The sequence below is a fragment of the Salvelinus fontinalis genome, chromosome 15, assembly GCF_029448725.1.
Source record: "Salvelinus fontinalis isolate EN_2023a chromosome 15, ASM2944872v1, whole genome shotgun sequence".
NCBI lineage: Eukaryota > Metazoa > Chordata > Actinopteri > Salmoniformes > Salmonidae > Salvelinus > Salvelinus fontinalis.
Window position 1 is genome coordinate 46,204,899 of NC_074679.1, and position 19,099 is coordinate 46,223,997.

The 19,099-nt window shown below is 48.9% G+C and overlaps 1 protein-coding gene across 17 annotated transcripts in view; it reads right to left on the reverse strand.

Annotated features, from left to right (window-relative positions):
• The window catches only part of LOC129812062 (gephyrin-like), a 113,777-nt gene that overhangs the window by 35,488 nt on the left and 59,190 nt on the right, over positions 1–19,099 (reverse strand). For 10 of the 17 annotated variants that reach the window (XM_055863981.1, XM_055863980.1, XM_055863975.1 and 7 more), the window contains exons 2-9: positions 16,288–16,366; positions 11,553–11,610; positions 10,977–11,105; positions 9,561–9,722; positions 8,843–9,016; positions 8,269–8,418; positions 7,595–7,732; positions 6,607–6,741 (exon numbers count right to left, since the gene is read on the reverse strand). In XM_055863981.1, the coding sequence (XP_055719956.1) occupies positions 6,607–6,741; positions 7,595–7,732; positions 8,269–8,418; positions 8,843–9,016; positions 9,561–9,722; positions 10,977–11,105; positions 11,553–11,610; positions 16,288–16,366 (1,025 nt within the window). The remainder of the gene's footprint in view (positions 1–6,606; positions 6,742–7,594; positions 7,733–8,268; positions 8,419–8,842; positions 9,017–9,560; positions 9,723–10,976; positions 11,106–11,552; positions 11,611–16,287; positions 16,367–19,099) is intronic. The other 7 variants (XM_055863986.1, XM_055863984.1, XM_055863988.1 and 4 more) reach the window with 3 other exon arrangements.

Sequence of the window (19,099 nt, forward strand, 5' to 3'; positions counted from 1 at the left end):
ACGGCACTACAGGGAGACAAGACGGACAGCTGATCGTCCTCACAGTGGCAGACCACGTAACAACACCTACACAGAATCGGTACATTTGAACATCACACCTGCGGGACAGGTACAGGATGGCAACAACAACTGCCCGAGTTACACCAGGAACGCACAATCCCTCCATCAGTGCTCAGACTGTCCGCAATAGGCTGGGAGAGGCTGGACTGAGGGCTTGTAGGCCTGTTGTACGGCAGGTCCTCACCAGACATCACCGGCAACAACATTGCCTATGGGCACAAACTCACCGTCGCTGGACCAGACAGGACTGGCAAAAAGTGATCTTCACTGACGAGTCGCGGTTTTGTCTCACAGGGGGTGATGGTCTGGTTCGCGTTTATCGTTGAAGGAATGAGCGTTACACCGAGGCCTGTAATCTGGAGCGGGATTGATTTGGAGGTGGAGGGTCCGTCATGGTCTGGGGCGGTGTGTCACAGCATCATCGGACTGAGCTTGTTGTCAGTGCAGGCAATATCAACACTGTGTGTTACAGGGAAGACATCCTCCTCCCTCATGTGGTACCCTTCCTGCAGGCTCATCCTGACATGACAATGCCACCAGCCATACTGCTCGTTCTGTGCATGATTTCCTGCAAGACAGGAATATCAGTGTTCGGGCCATGGCCAGCGAAGAGCCCGGATCTCAATCCCATTGAGCACGTCTGTGACCTGTTGGATCGGAGGGAGAGGGCTAGGGCCATTCCCCCCAGTAATGTCCGGGAACTTGCAGGTGCCTTGGTGGAAGAGCAGGGTAACATCTCACAGCAAGAACCTGCAAATCTGGTACAGTCCAGGAGGAGGAGATGCACTGCAATACTTAATGCAGCTGATGGCCACACCAGATAATGACTGTTGCTTTTGATTTTGACTCCCCCTTTGTTAAGGGACACATTATTAAATTTCTGTTAGTTACATGTCTGTGGACCTTGTTCAGTCTGTCTCAGTTGATTAATCTCATGTTCATACAAATATTTAAACAAGTTAAATTTGCTGAAAATAAATGCAGTTGACAGTGAGAGGACGTTTCATTCTTTCCTGAGATTGTTTATACATACATACACAGTTGAATTCGGTAGTTTACATACACTTTAGCCAAATACATTTAAGATCAGTTTCACAATTCCTGACATTTAATCCTCGTAATAATTCCATGTTTTAGGTCAATTAGGATCAACACTTTATTTTAAGAATGGAAATGTCAGAATAATAGTAGAGAGAATGATTTATTTCAGCTTTTATTTCTTTCATCACATTCCCAGTGGGTCAGAAGTTTACATACACTCAATTAGTATTTGGTAGCCTTGCCTTTAAATTGTTTAACTTGGGTCAAACATGGGTAGCCTTCCACAAGCTTCCCACAATAAGTTGGGTGAATTTTAGCCCATTCCTCCTGACAGAGCTGGTGCAACTGAGTCAGTTTTGTAGGTCTCCTTGCTCGCACACACGTTTTTTCAGTTCTGCCCACAAATTTTCTATGGGATTGAGGTCAGGGCTTTGTGATGGCCACTCCAATACCTTGACTTTGTTGTCCTTAAGCCATTGTGCCACAACTTTGGAAGTATGCTTGGGGTCATTGTCCATTTGGGAGACCCTTTTGCAACCAAGCTTTAACTTCCTGACTGATGTCTTGAGATGTTGCTTCAATATATCCACATCATTTCCCTCCACATGATGCCATCTATTTTGGGAACTGCACCAGACCCTCCTGCAACAAAGCACCCCCACAACATGATGCTGCCCCCCCTGTGATTCACTGTTGGGATGGTGTTCTTCGGCTTACAAGTCTCCCCATTTTTCCTCCAAACATAACAATGGTCATTATGGCCAAACAGTTCTATTTTTGTTTCATCAGATCAGAGGACATTTCTCCACAAAGTACGATCTTTGACCCATGTGCAGTTGCAAACCATAGTCTGGCTTGCAGTGGCTTCTTCCTTGCTCAGCTGCCTTTCAGGTTATGTCGATATAGGTCTCGTTTTACTGTGGATATAGATACTTTTGTACCCGTTTCCTCCAGCCTCTTCACAGGGTCCTTTGCTTTTGCTCTGGGATTCATTGAACTCCTATGATCACTTGGCAACGCATGCTTCTCGCTATTGTCAATATGCCTTGTCCATTGCTGTTTTGGTTAGTAATCATTTCCTTATTTCACTGTAGAGCCTCTAGCCCTGCTCAATACGACTTAGTTAACACTTTAGTTCCACCTCCCACACATGCGGTGACATTACCTGGTTTAAATTATATTTCTAGAGACAATATCTCTTTCATCGTCACAGCCTCCTCCGTAAGTTTGTTTTATTCACTGCCCTAGCAAACTCTGCCAACCCGGATGTCCTAGCCGTGTCTGAATCCTGGCTTAGGAAGACCACCAAAAACCCTGAAATGTCCATCCCTAACTATAAAATTTTCCGACAAGATAGAACTGCCAAAGGGGGCGTAGTTACAATCTACTGCAGGGATAGCCTGCAGAGTTCTGTCTTAATATCCAGGTCTGTGCTCAAACAATTTGAGCTTCTACTTTTAAAAATCCTCCTCTCCAGAAACAAGTCTCTTACTGTTGCCGCTTGCTATAGAACACCTTCTGCCCCCAGCTGTGCCCTGGACACCATATGCAAATTCATTGCCCCCCATCTATCTTCAGAGCTCGTGCTACTAGGTGACCTAAACTGGGACATGCTTAACACCCCGGCCATCCTACAATCTAAGCTTGATGCTCTCAATCTCACACAAATGATCAATGAACCCACCAGGTACAACCCCAAATCCATAAACACAGGCACCCTCGTAGGTATCATCCTAACCAACCTGCCCTCCAAATACACCTCTGCTGTCTTCAACCAGGATCTCAGCGATCACTGCCTCATTGCCTGCGGTCAAGCGACCACCCCTCATCACTGTCAAACACTCCCAAAAACACTTCAGCGAGCAGGCCTTTCTAATCGACCTGGCCCAGGTATCCTGGAATGATATTGACCTCATCCCGTCAGTAGAGGATACCTGGTTATTCTTTAAAAGTGCTTTCCTCACCATCTTAAATAAGCATGCCCCGTTCAAAAAAATGTAGAACCAGGAACATATATAGCCCTTGGTTCACTCCAGACCTGACTGCCCTTGACCAGCACAAAAACATCCTGTGGTGTACTGCATTAGCATCGAATAGCCCCCGCGATATGCACCTATTCAGGGAAGTTAGGAACCAATATACACAGGCAGTTAGGAAAGCAAGGGCTAGCACTTTCAAACAGAAATGTGCATCCTGTAGCACTAACTCCCCAAAATTCTGAGACACTGTAAAGTCCATGGAGAATAAGAGCACCTCCTCCCAACTGCCCACTTCACTGAGGCTAGGAAACACTGTCACCACCGATAAATCCACGATAATTGAGAATTTCAACAAGCATTTTTCTACAGCTGGCCATGCTTTCCACCTGGCTACCCCTACCCCGGTCAACAGCACTGCACCCCTCACTGCAACTTGCACAAGCCGCCCCCATTTCTCCTTCACCCAAATCCAGATAGCTGATGTTCTGAAAGAGCTGCAAAATCTGGACCCCTACAAATCAGCAGGGCTAGACAATCTGGACGATCCTTGACTTCGGCGATGTCATTTACAAAATACCTCCAACACTCTACTCAGCAAATTGGATGCAGTCTATCACAGTGCCATCCGTTTTGTCACCAAAGCCCCATCTCCTACCCACCACTGCGACCTGTATGCTCTCGTTGACTGGCCCTCACTTCATATTCGTCACCAAACCCACTGGCTCCAGGTCATCTATAAGTCGTTGCTAGGTAAAGCCCCGCCTTATCTCAGCTCACTGGTCACCATAGCAGCACCCACCCGTAGCACACACTCCAGCAGGTATATTTCACTGGTCACCACCAAAGCCAATTCCTCCTTTGGTCGCCTTTCCTTCCAGTTCTCTGCTGCCAATGACTAGAACGAACTGCAAAAATCAATGAAGCTGGAGACCCATATCTCCCTCGCTAACTTTAAGCACCAGCTGTCAGAGCAGCTCACAGATCACTGCACCTGTACATAGCCCATCTGTAAATAGCCAATCCAACTACCTCATCACCATATTGTTATTTATTTTGCTCCTTTGCACCCCAGTACCGCTACTTGCATACTCATCTTCTGCACATCTATCAATCCAGTGTTTAATTTGCCATACTGTAATAATTTTGCCACTATGTCCTATTTATTGCCTCACCCCCTTATCCTACCTCATTTGCACACACTGCATATAGACTTTCTCTATTGTATTATTGACTGTATGTTTGTTAATTCCATGTGTAACTCTGTGTTGTTGTTGCACTGCTTTGCTTTATCTTGGCCAGGTCACAGTTGTAAATGAGAACTTGTTCTCAACTAGCCTACCTGGTTAAATAAAGGTGAAATAAAAAAATAAAAAAAATAAATGTCAATGCTAATAAATAATTCACTAGCTAGCTAACCCACAAATGTAACGATGTATTTTGAGAGACAAGGGCTCATTGTGCACTTACATTTTTCATAAACATTTGGAGACTAAACATTGTTGACAATATGTAAACTATCTAAGCCAACGCCGTCTGTTTTGCCCCATAGTTGCACACACATCGGTTTTGTTGCTAAACAACCAACCCGTCTATACCACAGGGTACAGTACACATTTTCCCCAACAGAGGGTGCTGTGGAGAACATAAGAATTCTGTCCACGACACACTATGGCTTAGACTGTTAATACAGCCTGGTGCTGCATAGCTCTCTCAGTCTCTGCCTCTCTATGCTTCTGCCTATCTGCATCGGCTCAATCAACAACTGCACTTCATTTACATTTATAGGGATTATTGATGCAGGTTGAGGACTGCTTTGCATAGGGTACACACACACGCACACACGCACACACGCACACACGCACACCAGATTGATCACTAGAAACACACTGCGATCTCGGACGTTTGAAAAGGTCCTGAGAAAGTCGATATATGCCTTCCATGGCGTTTACCTAAAAAATATATATATTGTCCAACACTGGGAGTAAACTCGTGATGCTCGGAGCCAGAGTGCGCTGCTTAGACCACTGCTTTAGCGTGCCGCGAGAATACTGATGATAACTGATGGTAATAGTCGTTTTAAGTTAGTTTGTTTTAAGCCTTCCCCAAGCCATATCAATAACCTTAACCACTCAGAATTAATACCTAAACTTAACCCTTTGAGTCGTTGCTGTTTTAACCCTGTAACCACAAAGAATGAATGCGTCAAAAATAGACATTCATCTATAATACGTCGAATTTCGAAGGGAAACTATGAGATCTTGTTGCAAGCACACACACACACACACACACTCTTTCTTACCCAGTTGATGCGGCCTTATGGGGCTGTGACGGAGAGGGGAAGGGCACTCTGAAAGAAACATGACAGCAAGCACAGAAACAAACCACTAAAAAGAGAAGCTCCCCTTGCTTGATAGAGCCTTTCCCTAGGACCCCCCTCCCCCCACCTCACCAGGTGCATGACAAACGCAACACAAGCTCAAGCCAGACTCTCTGTCCCGTTGCCTTACAATCAAAGCACTATAAGGGGATGAAAGTATGCTCACAGTGGCTGGCAAGCCACAATCCACAGAACAGGCCTACCAGTTAAAAAACATGATGAGAACAGGCTTAGTGCTGAAAGACAAAGTCTGCCAACCAGTCTGATCTAGTCAAGTTACACCCCCCCCTATCCCTCGTCCTCTCTTTTAGCTCAGCAACATTGTGAGGAACACAGGCATCTTTTCTAATCCCAGCAACTCAGACAAACCCCAAAACCCCTGAAGTAGCAACTCCCCCAGAGTCAGAGCACTATACACATTAAGCATCGCTACAAACATGGTGAGTAATATCACGTCAACTTAGTTTAGATCACTTTACACAAGACCCAGAAACACCTGAACCAAAACGCAGCCCAATATAAAGTCATTAATCATCACTGGAAACACAAAGGAGTTTAGATCACGTATTACCTCGGCAAGGCACCTCAACTGGGGGGGGGTTAGCGTTAGGACATGAAAACAGCAGCAGCAACATGCATGTCAAGTCTTTGGTTGGTTTCTTTGTTTCCACAGAGTCACCGTGCAATTTGACACAGATAGACATGACACCTGTCCATCAAATCATTAAAATGGGACAGTCCAGCAGAGGTCATTGATCTGACCAATCGCAGGACGTTTCTACCGTCAAGAAATGAAACGTTAGCATTTTAAAGCGAAGCATGGGGATAGGATGGAATTGAGGTGAAGGGGAGGAGCCTATAATTCCAACCAATCAACAGACAACATTCTGGACCTGATCTCAGAGTTACGGAACCATAGGGATCCAATAGAGGACCTCCTCTAAAACCATGGAGGAGAGGGTATGAGTTGAGGAGCAATATGCCTTCACCTCCCAGCATTGGTGGGACAGAGCGAGGGGGAGGCAGCGAGGTGGAGGGAGGGTTAGGAGGTGACAGGACTGGGTGAGGCTGGGTGAGTATAGGGTACAGGAGGGACAGATGGATGGGCAGTGGGGTAGGTGTAAGTATAGGGCACAGGAAGTGTCTTACTTTGGGTGTGGGGCAGGAGGCGGTGGAGAGGCGCGAGGTGGCCTGGGCGCGTGGCGACTCAGAGGGTGTGGTGCTCAGAGAGGCTGTGTCTCTGGGAAGAACCTGTACACCCCTGGAGATGATGCTGTCTGGGATCTATGGAGAGAAGTTATAGCCTGTTATTGCGACTCCTACACACAGGCAGAGAGGAAAGCTGTGTGCACAAACAGCACTGAGATCTCTACTATACACAGAGAGACAAGACATCTCGAAAGCACACACCGATTGGTCAGTCAGTCCACGTTTTTTGGTGACTCCAGATCATCTGTTTTCCCAATTGGCAAGTCAGACGTTTCTAATAAGTGTAACAACATGATTTACATTAGAAGCATCAGTAGACAAATGCCCCAGAAGCATGTTAAACCCTGTGTGTGTGTGTGTAGATCCAGACACACTGTGAGCCTGTGAGGAGACAAACAGGCCTGGCAGGCCCACAGTTTCCCCCCAGGGCTACTGCTGTGGATGTGTGGATCTGCGACTGATCCGTGCGGCTCATTCGAGCAGTGCTAACGGGCCCTGGGAGGGCCAGTGGGATTTACAGGGGGTTTCCATTGGAGCGCTATGGGCTTAGCGATGCGCTAATTAAGACAATAAGCTTTACTGGCAGCCCAGCACTGAACCCCACTCGGCTAATTAGCAACACAGGCTAACCCAGCGTGCGCCAACAACATTGCCTTGGCTCCATCTAGCGATACACCACACGTCATGAACCAACACAAGACGGGGTGAACCACAAAAGTCCCTCCTCGATTCCTCGCGTTCTCCCCTCCCAAGATTCCCCTCCTCGGATCTGTGAAGGCGGTGGAGAGAGGACGGGATCGAGCACTTTTGAGATTCATCTATGGCGTTTGTATGTTAATGGAAGAGGTGACGTGCAGAGTACACCGGTATGTGATGTAGGGGTGACGTGTGACATGAGGGTGGGTGGGCGGTTCTGAGGGGGTCTTACCGTTCCCGGCTGGTCTCCAGAGCAGGAGCAGGTGAAATTACGTGGGGCTGGGGGGAGGTCAGATAGCAGGCCAGGTAGATAGTGGCTACCTTTTGCCATGACAACAGCATGGTTATGGTGCTGCTGGGGCTTCCCCTTCTGATGATGGATATGGTACACGGGGTCAACACAGGATGGGACAACAACATGAACATACAAATCAGGCAAATACACACATGCGTACAAAACACACACACATTGAGACGTGGATTTATGAGTGACGTATCCCAACATCACAATGGGGATGGATCAACGCAGTAATGGAGTGAACAGGGACAGAGGATAATAATGAAACAGACAATACATGCATTTAACGAGCTTCAAATCCCTCTCCTCCTCACTAATCCTTCCCTCAGCCCTCTCTCTTCTCCTCTTCACCTCCAACTCACCCCGTTCCCCATCACTCCCTCCCTCCCTCCTCCGTCGATCCCTCTTTTTGTGCTTAACCTCCTCCGTTTCAAATCATCATGATTCATTCCGATGGCCTTTAGGATATGAGAAACTGACCATGCCACTAATCGTAATATAATGAACTAAGATACAGGGCTTCTCCTACCACTACCCCAGAGTGCTTCATGTAACATTCATAGCCACCAGCAGAGCACATTATCCCACCGCGTTCACAATGTGTTTACCTTAGCAGCGATGGCGGCAGCGGTGATGTGCGAGTTGTGTCCGTGGGAATGGGAGTGGCGGTGGTGGGAGTGGGTGTGGTGGTGGTCCTCGGTGGACGCCGCCCCGATGTCCTTCATCTTCTCCTCTTCATCATCCTCACACTGCACACCCTTAGAGTAATAATACACTTCATTAGTAAAGAACAACTCATGCAGAAGAACCACAATTGAAGGTGCAGTACTTCATAAAATAAACATCAAAACAATTGATAAGACCATTACAGTAGCATGGTAAACGTTGTAACAGCAGCTATATAACGATCAAAAAGAAGTACTGCTACAAAGTCTTCTGTGAAGTGAAAACTCTGTGATTATTGGGCAGGAATAAAGCACTCGGGCGCAGCAATATTTCAGGTGTCCCCTTTCGTGGACCTTTTAACATACGGTAGCCAAGCACCCTCTTACACACACACACACACACACACACACACAAAAACAACACAACAATCTCTCTCTATCCCGCCCTCCTTCTCCCTACCCCTTTATTCCACCGTGAAATACATTTAAAAAACACAGAAGAGCTAAAGAGTGTCACCTTCTCCTCTGTCTGGGTGCAGGCGACGCTGTTGAGGGTGAGAGGCGGGGAGAGGGGCGGCGGGGGTGAGGGCAGGTCCTCCAGGGCATCGTGAACCTCCTTCACCTTCACCACCGCGTCACGCAGCAGGTCAATGGCGTGGGGCAGAGCGGGCAGGATGAACTGGAAACACTCCTGTAGGAGGAGAGAGTTAGGGGTCAGAGGTTAGAGGTCAGGGAGAGTAATACACAGCAGGTGTATTGCACGGGCGCAAACACACACAAAGACACACACACTCAGAGGGACACAGACATTCACACACTCGTGTGCATACTCATGTTTACATATATATTACCATTAGTACAGTATTTATATATTCCTGCTACCAGTCACTTTTCAGCCCTTTTTACATGTATATCCACCCATCACACCTACACTGACACTCTTGCGCACACACACAATCACTACGCACACACACACTACCCACCACTTATGCCGTTGACATAACTAGGATTATTATTTATCCTGTTACCAGTCACTTTCTCCTTATCTCTGCACATATCTACCTCAGTATCCCTGCACATTTGGTACTGACCCTGTACATAGCTTCTCCTCTTATTTCTTATACTTGTTGTTATTGAATACCGAACTGTTGGGTTGGGCTTGCAAGTTAAGCCTTTCGCCGTACTTGTTCATGTGACTAAAACTAAAACTTGAACGCGCGCACATCAGATCTTACCTGTGAGCCCTTCTTGCTGCCAGGTAGGTTGATGATGAGGGTTTTCCCTCGGATTCCACAGACAGGCCTGGAGAGCATGCCCAGAGGTGTGACTTGAAGGGAGCCCATCAGCATAGCCAGCGCCATCCCTGGGGCCTCGCGCTCTATCACTTCTCTGGTGGCCTGCGGTATGGGGAGGGAGCAAGGGTAGAAGAGAGGGGGAGCGGGGGCACAATTACTTTACGGCACAGTCACCTGCCTACACTCCACATAACGTGCCCCTACAGTATAGCAGGGTTAGCAACAGGCAACAGCTACTGCTTAATCTACTGTATTATAAACTGGGTGGTTTGAGCCTTGAATGCTGATTGGCTGACAGCCGTGGTATATCAGACCGTATACCACGGGTATGACAAAACATGTCTTTTTACTGCTCTAATTACGTTGGTAACCAGTTTATAATAGCAATAAGACACCTCGGGGGGTTGTGGTATATGGCCAATATACCACGGCTAAGGGGTGTATCCAGGCATTCCGTTTTGAGTTGTGCATAAGAACGGCCCTTAGCCGTGGTATATTGGCCATAAACCACACTCCCTCGTACCTTATTGCTTAAGTATACAACTGCCACATCCACTGCTAACACCCTTGTGATTGGGGTAGCTACTCCAATGAGCGGTAGCCACAGACAAACAGGCAGATAGTATGTTGACATGTTGATGTTTCTTTCTTTAGCTCAAACCCCCTCACCTGTAAGTGTGTGTGTGTGTGTGTGTGTGTGTGTGTGTGTGTGTGTGTGTGTGTGTGTGTGTGTGTGTGTGTGTGTGTGTGTAACCCCCTGTTAACCCCTCAATCCCCTAGGGAGAAATGCCCTCTGGCAGCCCCTGTTCGTTCTATCCCAGCGGGAGGGGGGGGGGGGGGGGGGGAATTGATTTAAGAATAGTGACGTTGTGTGCCCTCGAGTTGAATGACACGTCAAACATGCACATTAGTAGAGAAGGAGAGGAGGACGGATCAAAGAAAGAGAGGAGAGAGAAGGGGAGAGAAAGAGAGAGAAAGGACATTCACAGCCAGCAGCCAGTAGTAACCCCGGGCTTTCCCTCTCTCTCTCTCACACACACACACGCACTAACACACACAATAAAAATGTTCAACACAACAACCAGAAAATATGACACTCATACACACATTTCCAAAATATGCAAGATATATCATATGAAATTATAACAGAATGAAAGAAAATGTTTCATTTATCTGTAATGTGACAAACCTGACAAAGCATAAAAAAGCACAAAGACAATCTACGGTTTGACAAACACAATACACACATAAACATGCACGCTGACCATGCATGCAGGTGCCAACCAACACACACGCGTGCAATCACAGCTACATCGGCTTACACTACAACTAGGGTCGACACTCATCCACACTCACATGGACACAAACACAAACTTTGGGGTCCCCATGTACCTCGGGAGTGACATCACGAGGGGCGAAGCCTGTACCTCCTGTGGTCAGGATCAGGTTCAGCTCCTTCTCATCACACCAGTCCACCAATGTCTCCTGAGGAAACAGAGAAGAGAGACCACCCTATTGGCTGGAAGCAGTGTCAAATCATACAGACAACAGAGGCGGGTGAATCTCTAAAGCACTGGGTGAATCTCAAATCGTCTTTCCTTGATTCCTCGCGTCCTCCCTTCTCTTTCTCAAAACGCATGGGAGAAGATCAGACCTCGGTGTTTTGAGAAGGAAGCACGGAGAGAGAGGATGCGAGGCATCATTGAAAGACAATTGAGATGCACCCATTGTGTGGAACAACTGTTTCCAAGATGGGTGTTTCATGTAGTGAGAGAGAATACATGTGAGAATCCAAAACGGTGTCACCTTTGAACTACAGCCTGAGGTGGGCTCTAGTGGGCACTATGTAGCATGCAGCTAAAGGGGGGCAGAGAGAGAGAGAGAGGGAGGGCTGTAAGAGAGAGATAAATAAAGGAGGGAGGAGATCTTCACCTTAATCTCGTCGATCTCATCTGGGACTATTTTGTAGGAAGATATGATGCCTCCGAGCCTGTGGATGAAAAGCACAAAACAACAACATAGTTAGTTCATATTCAGACTTCACGAACTCACTAGAGACAGAAAGCGAGGGGAAGGGGGTAGAGAAAAAAGGCAAACACAAAACAGGGAGTGAAGGTATACGTAGCAAAAGAGGGGAAGTGCGCGCGAGAGAGAGATGAAAAAGGGTTATCCTGAACAAATCCCTACTCTTAAGTTCTGAGCTTGCGAGTGATCTGTATGTGCAGGTAAAATACCACGGACTCTCCAAAAACAGAGGCTTTAAAGAGAAGTCAGTGTTCGCTCTTTTTAAGAGTGATTGTGTTTCTCTGAGCTGAGGGGAGAGAATGCCACGAGACCATTCGGTCAAGTCAAATCGTGTCCACTGGCGCCTACCAGTGGCACATTTATTTACCACACCTGGGAAAGAACTACACAGTAGTGTTCTCCTCACTAGTACTCTCCAACAACAAAATATATATATATATATTTTAAAACCATGAAAATCAACAGAAAAAAGTGAGTCACAACAGATTCAAAGAAACTAAATTGAGACATACGAATATGAGAATGTGTTAAACACAATGCAGGTTTTCATTCATCCAGGAAACCACTTGTGTTGTGTGTGTGGATTGTGTGTTGTGTGTTTGGGGTGAGGTACTCTACACATCTTAAGTAGGGATGAGGGGCTTCTGGGGCTAAGTAGACGCGCACACACACCCACACTTGGAATGACACTTTTAGCAGTAGCAATGTGGTTTTAACAGGGAAAGTTCTGTCATCTCATCTGTTTGTCTTTAACAGCAGCAGGGCTTCTAGTCAAGATGGCCACCTGATCTGACTGATTTTAGGGGCTGGGTGAATGCTACTGCCCAAAACTCCTGATTATTCTAGGCTTGAAGATTGAAAGGACAAGAAACTAATGAGATAGAGAAGGAGAAGGCAATTAGGAATGGCTGGAGAGCAGTAATGACAGAAGTGGGGAACAGGGGGAGAAAGAGGGAGGGAGGATAGAGAGATTGGTGTGTTTGTTGTGTTGTATTTTTACATAAGGTTGAGCGATTTCTGTGTGTGTGTGTGTGTGTGTGTGTGTGTGTGTGTGTGTGTGTGTGTGTACTACCCCCTGCCCTTGTCTACAGCTGCTGCGTCCCAGCTGTGCAGATCTGCTCTGTTCTAGGACAGCTCCATTAATAAGCTCAATCTGCTACTCCCTTTCTCTCTCTCTCTCTTTGTCCCTGTATCAATTTAATTCAATTAAAATAGCTTTATTGGCTTGGAAAACATATGTTTACATTGCCAAAGCAAGTGGAATAGATCTCTCTGCCTCCCTCTCTCTCTCTGCCTCCCTCTTTCCTCATTCTCCCTCCACCTTGTCTCCCTAACTACTCGGTCAGGCCAGCTAAAAGCTACACTTCAACAAATCTCACAAATGTGCAGACGTACACATACATCAACTAACCTCTCTCTCCCCCCATTGCTCTCTACTTGTCCCTCTCCATCCATCTCGCTCTCCCTCCCTCCTTCGTGATGGGCCCTAACCCATCAGTGTCCGGAGCAGAGCCAGGTATCTAGCTGCATGTCATTGGTGTGAAGGAGAGGCAAGTGTCATCGGTGTCAGTGTGATTTATCGCTTCTCTATTCTTATCGGCTCTCATTAGTAACATTGACACGTCTGTCTGTCTGTCTGCCTTCCCGCCTCTTTCCCCGTCTGTCTGTCTGTCTAATTGCAGCAGCCACCTGAGGTGACAGCACTGCTCCTAGGGGCCATTATACAAAATTACGTCACTAAACGACGAGCGTCACTTTGATTCGGACACCTTCAAACGTCTCAGACGTGATGTGTGATGTGAATGATATAGGAAGGCTGGAGAGCGGCATGGAGGGAGAAGCAGAAGGTCAGGGGCCACGGCCAGCATCACTTAAATGACCGGCGACACCTACAAACGTCTCAGACCTTTACTGGAGGGACTGATGAGGTTAGCAGGACAGAGGGAGAGAGGGATGGAGGGAGAGAGGGATTGAGGAAAGGAGGGGAGGAGTTTGGTAGGAAACAGGGAGCAAGTGAAACATGTTGAAGGGAGTGTTGTATCAGGAACTTCCCCAGCTACACTAGATGACCAAAAGTATGTGGACACCTGCTCATTGAACATCTCATTCCAAAATCATGGGCATTCATATGGAGTTGGTCCCTCCTTTGCTGCTACAACAGCCTCCACTCTTCTGGGAAGGCTTTCCACTAGACGTTGGAACATTGCTGTGGGGACTTGCTTTCCTTCAGCCACAAGAGAATTAGTAAGGTCGGGCACTGATGTTGGGCGATTAGGCCTGGCTCGCAGTCGGCCTTCCAATTCATTCAAGGTGTTCAATGCGGTTGAGGTCAGGGCTCTGTGCAGGCCAGTCAAGTTCTTCCACCCCTATCTCGACAAACCATTTCTGTATGGACCTCGCTTTGTGCACGGGGGCATTGCCATCCTGAAACAAGAAAGGGCCTTCCCCAAACTGTTGCCACAAAGTTGAAAGCACAGAATCATCTAGAATGTAATTGTTTGCTGTAGCGTTAAGATTTCCCTTCACTGGAACTGAGAGGCATAGCCCAAACTATGAAAAACAGCCCAAGACCATTATTCCTCCTCCACCAAACTTTACAGTTGACACTATGCATTCGGGCAGGTAGCGTTCTCCTGGCATCTGCCAAACCCAGATTCGTCTGTCGGACTGCCAGATGGTGAAGTGTGATTCATTACTCCAGAATGGCGGCAAGCTTTACACCACTACAGTCAACGCTTGGCATTGTGATCTTAGGCTTGTGTGGCTGCTCGGCCATGGAAACCCATTTCATGAAGCTCCCGACGAACAGTTCTTGTGCTGACGTTTCTTCCAGAGGCAGTTTGGAACTCAGTAATGAGTGTTGCAACCGAAGACAGACGATTTTAACACGCTACGTACTTCAGCACTAAGCGGTCCAGTTCAGTGAGCTTGTGATAAACCTGGATTAGCTAACACAACGTGCCATTGGAACACAGGAGTGATGGTTGCTGATAATGGGCATCTCTACATAGGCGTACATATTACATACATTTAAAAAAAATAAAACCAGCCGTTTCCAGCTACAATAGTCATTTACAACATTAACAATGTTTACACTGTATTTATGCTCAATTTGATGTTATTTTAATGGACAAAACATTTGCTTTTCTTTCAAAAACAAGGACATTTCTAAGTGAGCCCAAACTTCTGAAAGGTAGTGTACTTTTGTATATATAGTGTATAAACTCCCCTCCACACATTCGCTCTTTTTCTCCCCCCCTCTGTCAGTCTGTCCATCCCTGCCAACAGTCATTAGCCACTCAGAGCATCCTGTCCCTTGATCACCACACAGTCACTCACTGTCACCCCTGCCGGGGGCCACACTGTGTGTGTGTGTGTGTGTGTGTGTGTGTGTGTGTGTGTGTGTGTGTGTGTGTGTGTGTGTGTGTGTGTGTGTGTGTGTGTGTGTGTGTGTGTGTGTGTGTGTGTGTGAGCCCTGGCTGTGGTTCAGAGGGCAGAACACGTCTGGACATGGCTCTACACTGACCTTTGTTTCCGTTCTCTGCTGTTCTGAGCTTTGAGGTAAATGGACAATTGTCTTTGACAGCCTCAGAATGTATGTGTGCGGTGCGCTTGTGTCTGTCCGTGTGTGTTTGCATATAGCCCAGCATTTAGGAGTGTTGGGCCAGTAACTGAAAGTTTGCTGGTTAGAATCCCCGAACCAACTAGGTAACATCTGCCGATGTGCCCTTGATCAAGGCACTCAACCCTAATTGCTCCTGTAAGTTGTGCTGGATAAGAGCGTTTGCGAAATTACTAAAATGTAAAAGTCAGGCGTTAATAGTGGCCAGAGCCTAGCGTACAGCCCAAGCCCAGCCGGTGTTGGCATTAACCAGCATTTAACAGTCTCACGGTTAGAGGCTAGCTAGCAGCGCTACATTTCAGTCTAGGCATTAAAGAGCAGTTAGCTGGCCTTATGGTTAGCAGCTAGCTAGCAGCGCTACATTTCAGTCTAGGCTTTAAACAGCAGTTAGCTGGCCTTATGGTTAGCGGCTAGTTAGCAGCGCTACATTACAGTCTCGGCATGAGAGAGGTGTCATGGAGTCATCTATCACAACCATCCGCTGGTGCCTCAACACTCTGCAACACACCACACACACACACACCACACACTGGTGTCTCAACGCTCCGCAACACGCTTCTGCCGCTGTGAAATATCAAGTGTGGCACCAGCATAATTGGACTGAGATTAATCAATTATTTAAATGGCGCGTTACACGCTGGTGCCTGACCCCTGACTGAGAGGATAGAGGGAAGGAGGGAGGGAGGCAGAGATGGATTGAGGGAGGGAGGGAGAGACGAATGGATGAAGAGAGAACAAGAGAAGGGGAGAGAAAGAGGGAGAGAGAGTAGGAGAGGAGGCTCTGTCCTTGGTGAAAGTGGCTTGTCAGGAGGGTGCTACGTGAGAAACAATCTAAGCTAAGAGGAGAGCTGAGGAGGCTGCAGAGCAGGATGGTGCAGTGGTGGAGGAGAGAGGCCAGCAGGTTCACGCACACACACACTACTCAAACAGGACCTGGATGACTGGTGTGCTCGTCTAAAAGTGTGTGTGTGTGTGTGTGTGTGTGTGTGTGTGTGTGTGTGTGTGTGTGTGTGTGCTCACAGTGACGGGTCGTGGACCAGATCTTTAAGGTTTACTCCACTGCGGTCCTCAGCCAGGTTCCTGAAGCAGCTGTCACTCACTGTTGATAGAGAGTGGGAGGGAGAGAGATAGTGAGAGGGAAAGAGAGAGAGGGCAGAGAGAGGGAGGGAGATTAGAAAGAGAGGAGAAAGAAACCATTAGTTCTGGCCTAGGTAAGTAGTACAACAGTATAACAAACACAAAGTAACACACATCCATCATCTTCAGGTTCAGACTAAGTGTGGACATGTCCACATTGTTGCGACATCTCCATCAACACTCTTCACTCACAGGACCGAGAGAGAGAAGAGAAGTGAGAGAAAGAGGCATGGAGGAAGATTTGAAGATGAGAAGGATGACAGGATGAGCTAAATATAGAGTGCAGACGTGGAGAGAAAAAGAGAAGAGAAAAAGAGAAGAGAGAGCGAGACAGAAAGAGAGACTGGCTGTAGGGTGTGGTGGCGGCAGTGTGGTGGCGGCGGCAGTGTGGTGGCGGCAGTGTGGTGGCGGCGGCGGTGGCGCTGGCAGTGTGGTGGCGCTGGCAGTGTGGTGGCGCTGGCAGTGTGGTGGCGCTGGCAGTGTGGTGGCAGCGGCAGTGTGGTGGCAGCGGCAGTGTGGTGGCAGCGGCAGTGTGGTGGCAGCGGCAGTGTGGTGGCAGCGGCAGTGTGGTGGCAGCGGCAGTGTGGTGGCAGCGGCAGTGTGGTGGCGCTGGCAGTGTGGTGGCGCTGGCAGTGTGGTGGCGCTGGCAGTGTGGCGGCGCTGGCAGTGTGGCGGCGGTGGCAGTGTGGCGGCGGTGGCAGTGTGGCGGCGGTGGCAGTGTGGCGGCGGTGGCAGTGTGGCGGCGGTGGCAGTGTGGCGGCGGTGGCAGTGTGGCGGCGGTGGCAGTGGTGGCGGGGGCAGTGTGGCGGCGGTGGCAGTGTGGCGGCGGCGGCAGTGTGGCGGCGGCGGCAGTGTGGCGGCGGCGGCAGTGTGGCGGCGGCGGCGGCAGTGTGGCGGCGCTGGCAGTGTGGCGGCAGCGGCAGTGTGGCGGCAGCGGCAGTGTGGCGGCAGCGGCAGTGTGGCGGCAGCGGCAGTGTGGCGGCAGCGGCAGTGTGGTGGCAGCGGCAGTGTGGTGGCGCTGGCAGCGGCAGTGTGGTGGCAGCGGCAGTGTGGTGGCGCTGGCAGTGTGGTGGCGCTGGCAGTGTGGTGGCGCTGGCAGTGTGGTGGCGCTGGCAGTGTGGTGGCGCTGGCAGTGTGGTGGCGCTGGCAGTGTGGTGGCGCTGGCAGTGTGGTGGCGCTGGCAGTGTGGTGGCAGCGGCAGTGTGGTGGCGCTGGCAGTGTGGTGGCGCTGGCAGTGTGGTGGCGCTGGCAGTGTGGTGGCGCTGGCAGTGTGGTGGCGCTGGCAGCGGCAGTGTGGTGACAGCGGCAGCGTGGCGGTGGCAGTGTGACAGCGGCAGTGTGGTGGTGGTGGCAGTGGCAGTGTGGCGGTGGCAGTGTGACAGCGGCAGTGTGGTGGTGGTGGCAGTGGCAGTGTGGCGGTGGCAGTGGCAGTATGGCGGCGGCAGTGGGGGTGGCAGTGGCAGTGTGGTGGCGGTGGAAGTGTGGTGGCAGTGTGGTGGCGGTGGCAGTGTGGTGGCGGTGGCAGTGTGGCGGCGGTGGCAGTGTGGTGGTGGCACCATGGCTGTGTGGTCCATATTAAAAGGAGCTAACTGACCTATAGCCTATTAAATACATGATAAAGCAGTGACATTTCAACCAGCAACACTGACTGGGCTCTAATCATAGTCTACTGCGCTCTACTCTACATCAGGGAGAGAGAGAGAAAAAGGTATAGAGTGAGAAAGAGAGAGTAGGGAAGGAGAGAGTAGAGAATAAGAGAGGGAGAGAGGGAGAGAGAGTAGGGAAGGAGAGAGTAGGGAATAAGAGAGGGAGAGAGGGAGAGAGAGTAGGGAAGGAGAGAGTAGGGAATAAGAGAGGGAGAGAGAGTAGGGAATAAGAGAGGGAGAGAGAGTAGGGAAGAAGAGAGAGGGAGCGGCAGAGGGAGTGTTGAAACACTTGCTTCATAATTGCAGCATTCCCCTAACCCCCTTACTCCCATCTTATAGCCAAACCTCATGTCTTCGCTCTCTCTCTGCGCTCTCCACTTCTATACCCCAACTACTCCCTCTTACTCGCTCTTCCCCCCCACTCGCTCGCTCTTCCCCCTTTTACTCTCCCTCTCCTCCCTCTCTCCCCTGCTAACCCTTGATCTATAAATAGGCTGATTCCCTGCAGGAGACAGCAGGCAGCAGGAGTGATCTCTACATAGAGGAGAGGAGAGAGAGAGAGAGATGAGAAAGGGGGAAAGAGTGAATGCGAGAAAGAGAGCGAGAGAGAATCTGACTGCAGTTGGAACAGGCATGAAAGGAATATTTTTCAAAATGTGGAATTCAATTTGAATGTGGAATTTTGAGTGGAGGGTGTAGAGAGAGAGAGAGAGAGAGAGTGGAGGGTAGAGAGAGGGGGATACCATAGAGGGTGTAGAGACAGAGAGAGAGGAGGGTAGACAGAGGGGGATACCATGGAGGGTGTAAAGACAGAGAGAGAGAGAGTGGCGGGTAGACAAAGGGGATACCATGGAGGGTGTAGAGACGAGTGCTGCTCCAGAGACAATTCTTCCTGGTCGGGCAACTTGGTCAGGAAAAACTATAAACCATCTCCTTCCCTCTCCTCCAGCCCTCTCCATCCTCTCTCTCTCTGAGCACTAACTGAGGTCCACGTGGTTCAAAATATTTGTTTGCAGACGAGAGGGTAGATTAGCCAATATAGAGTAGAG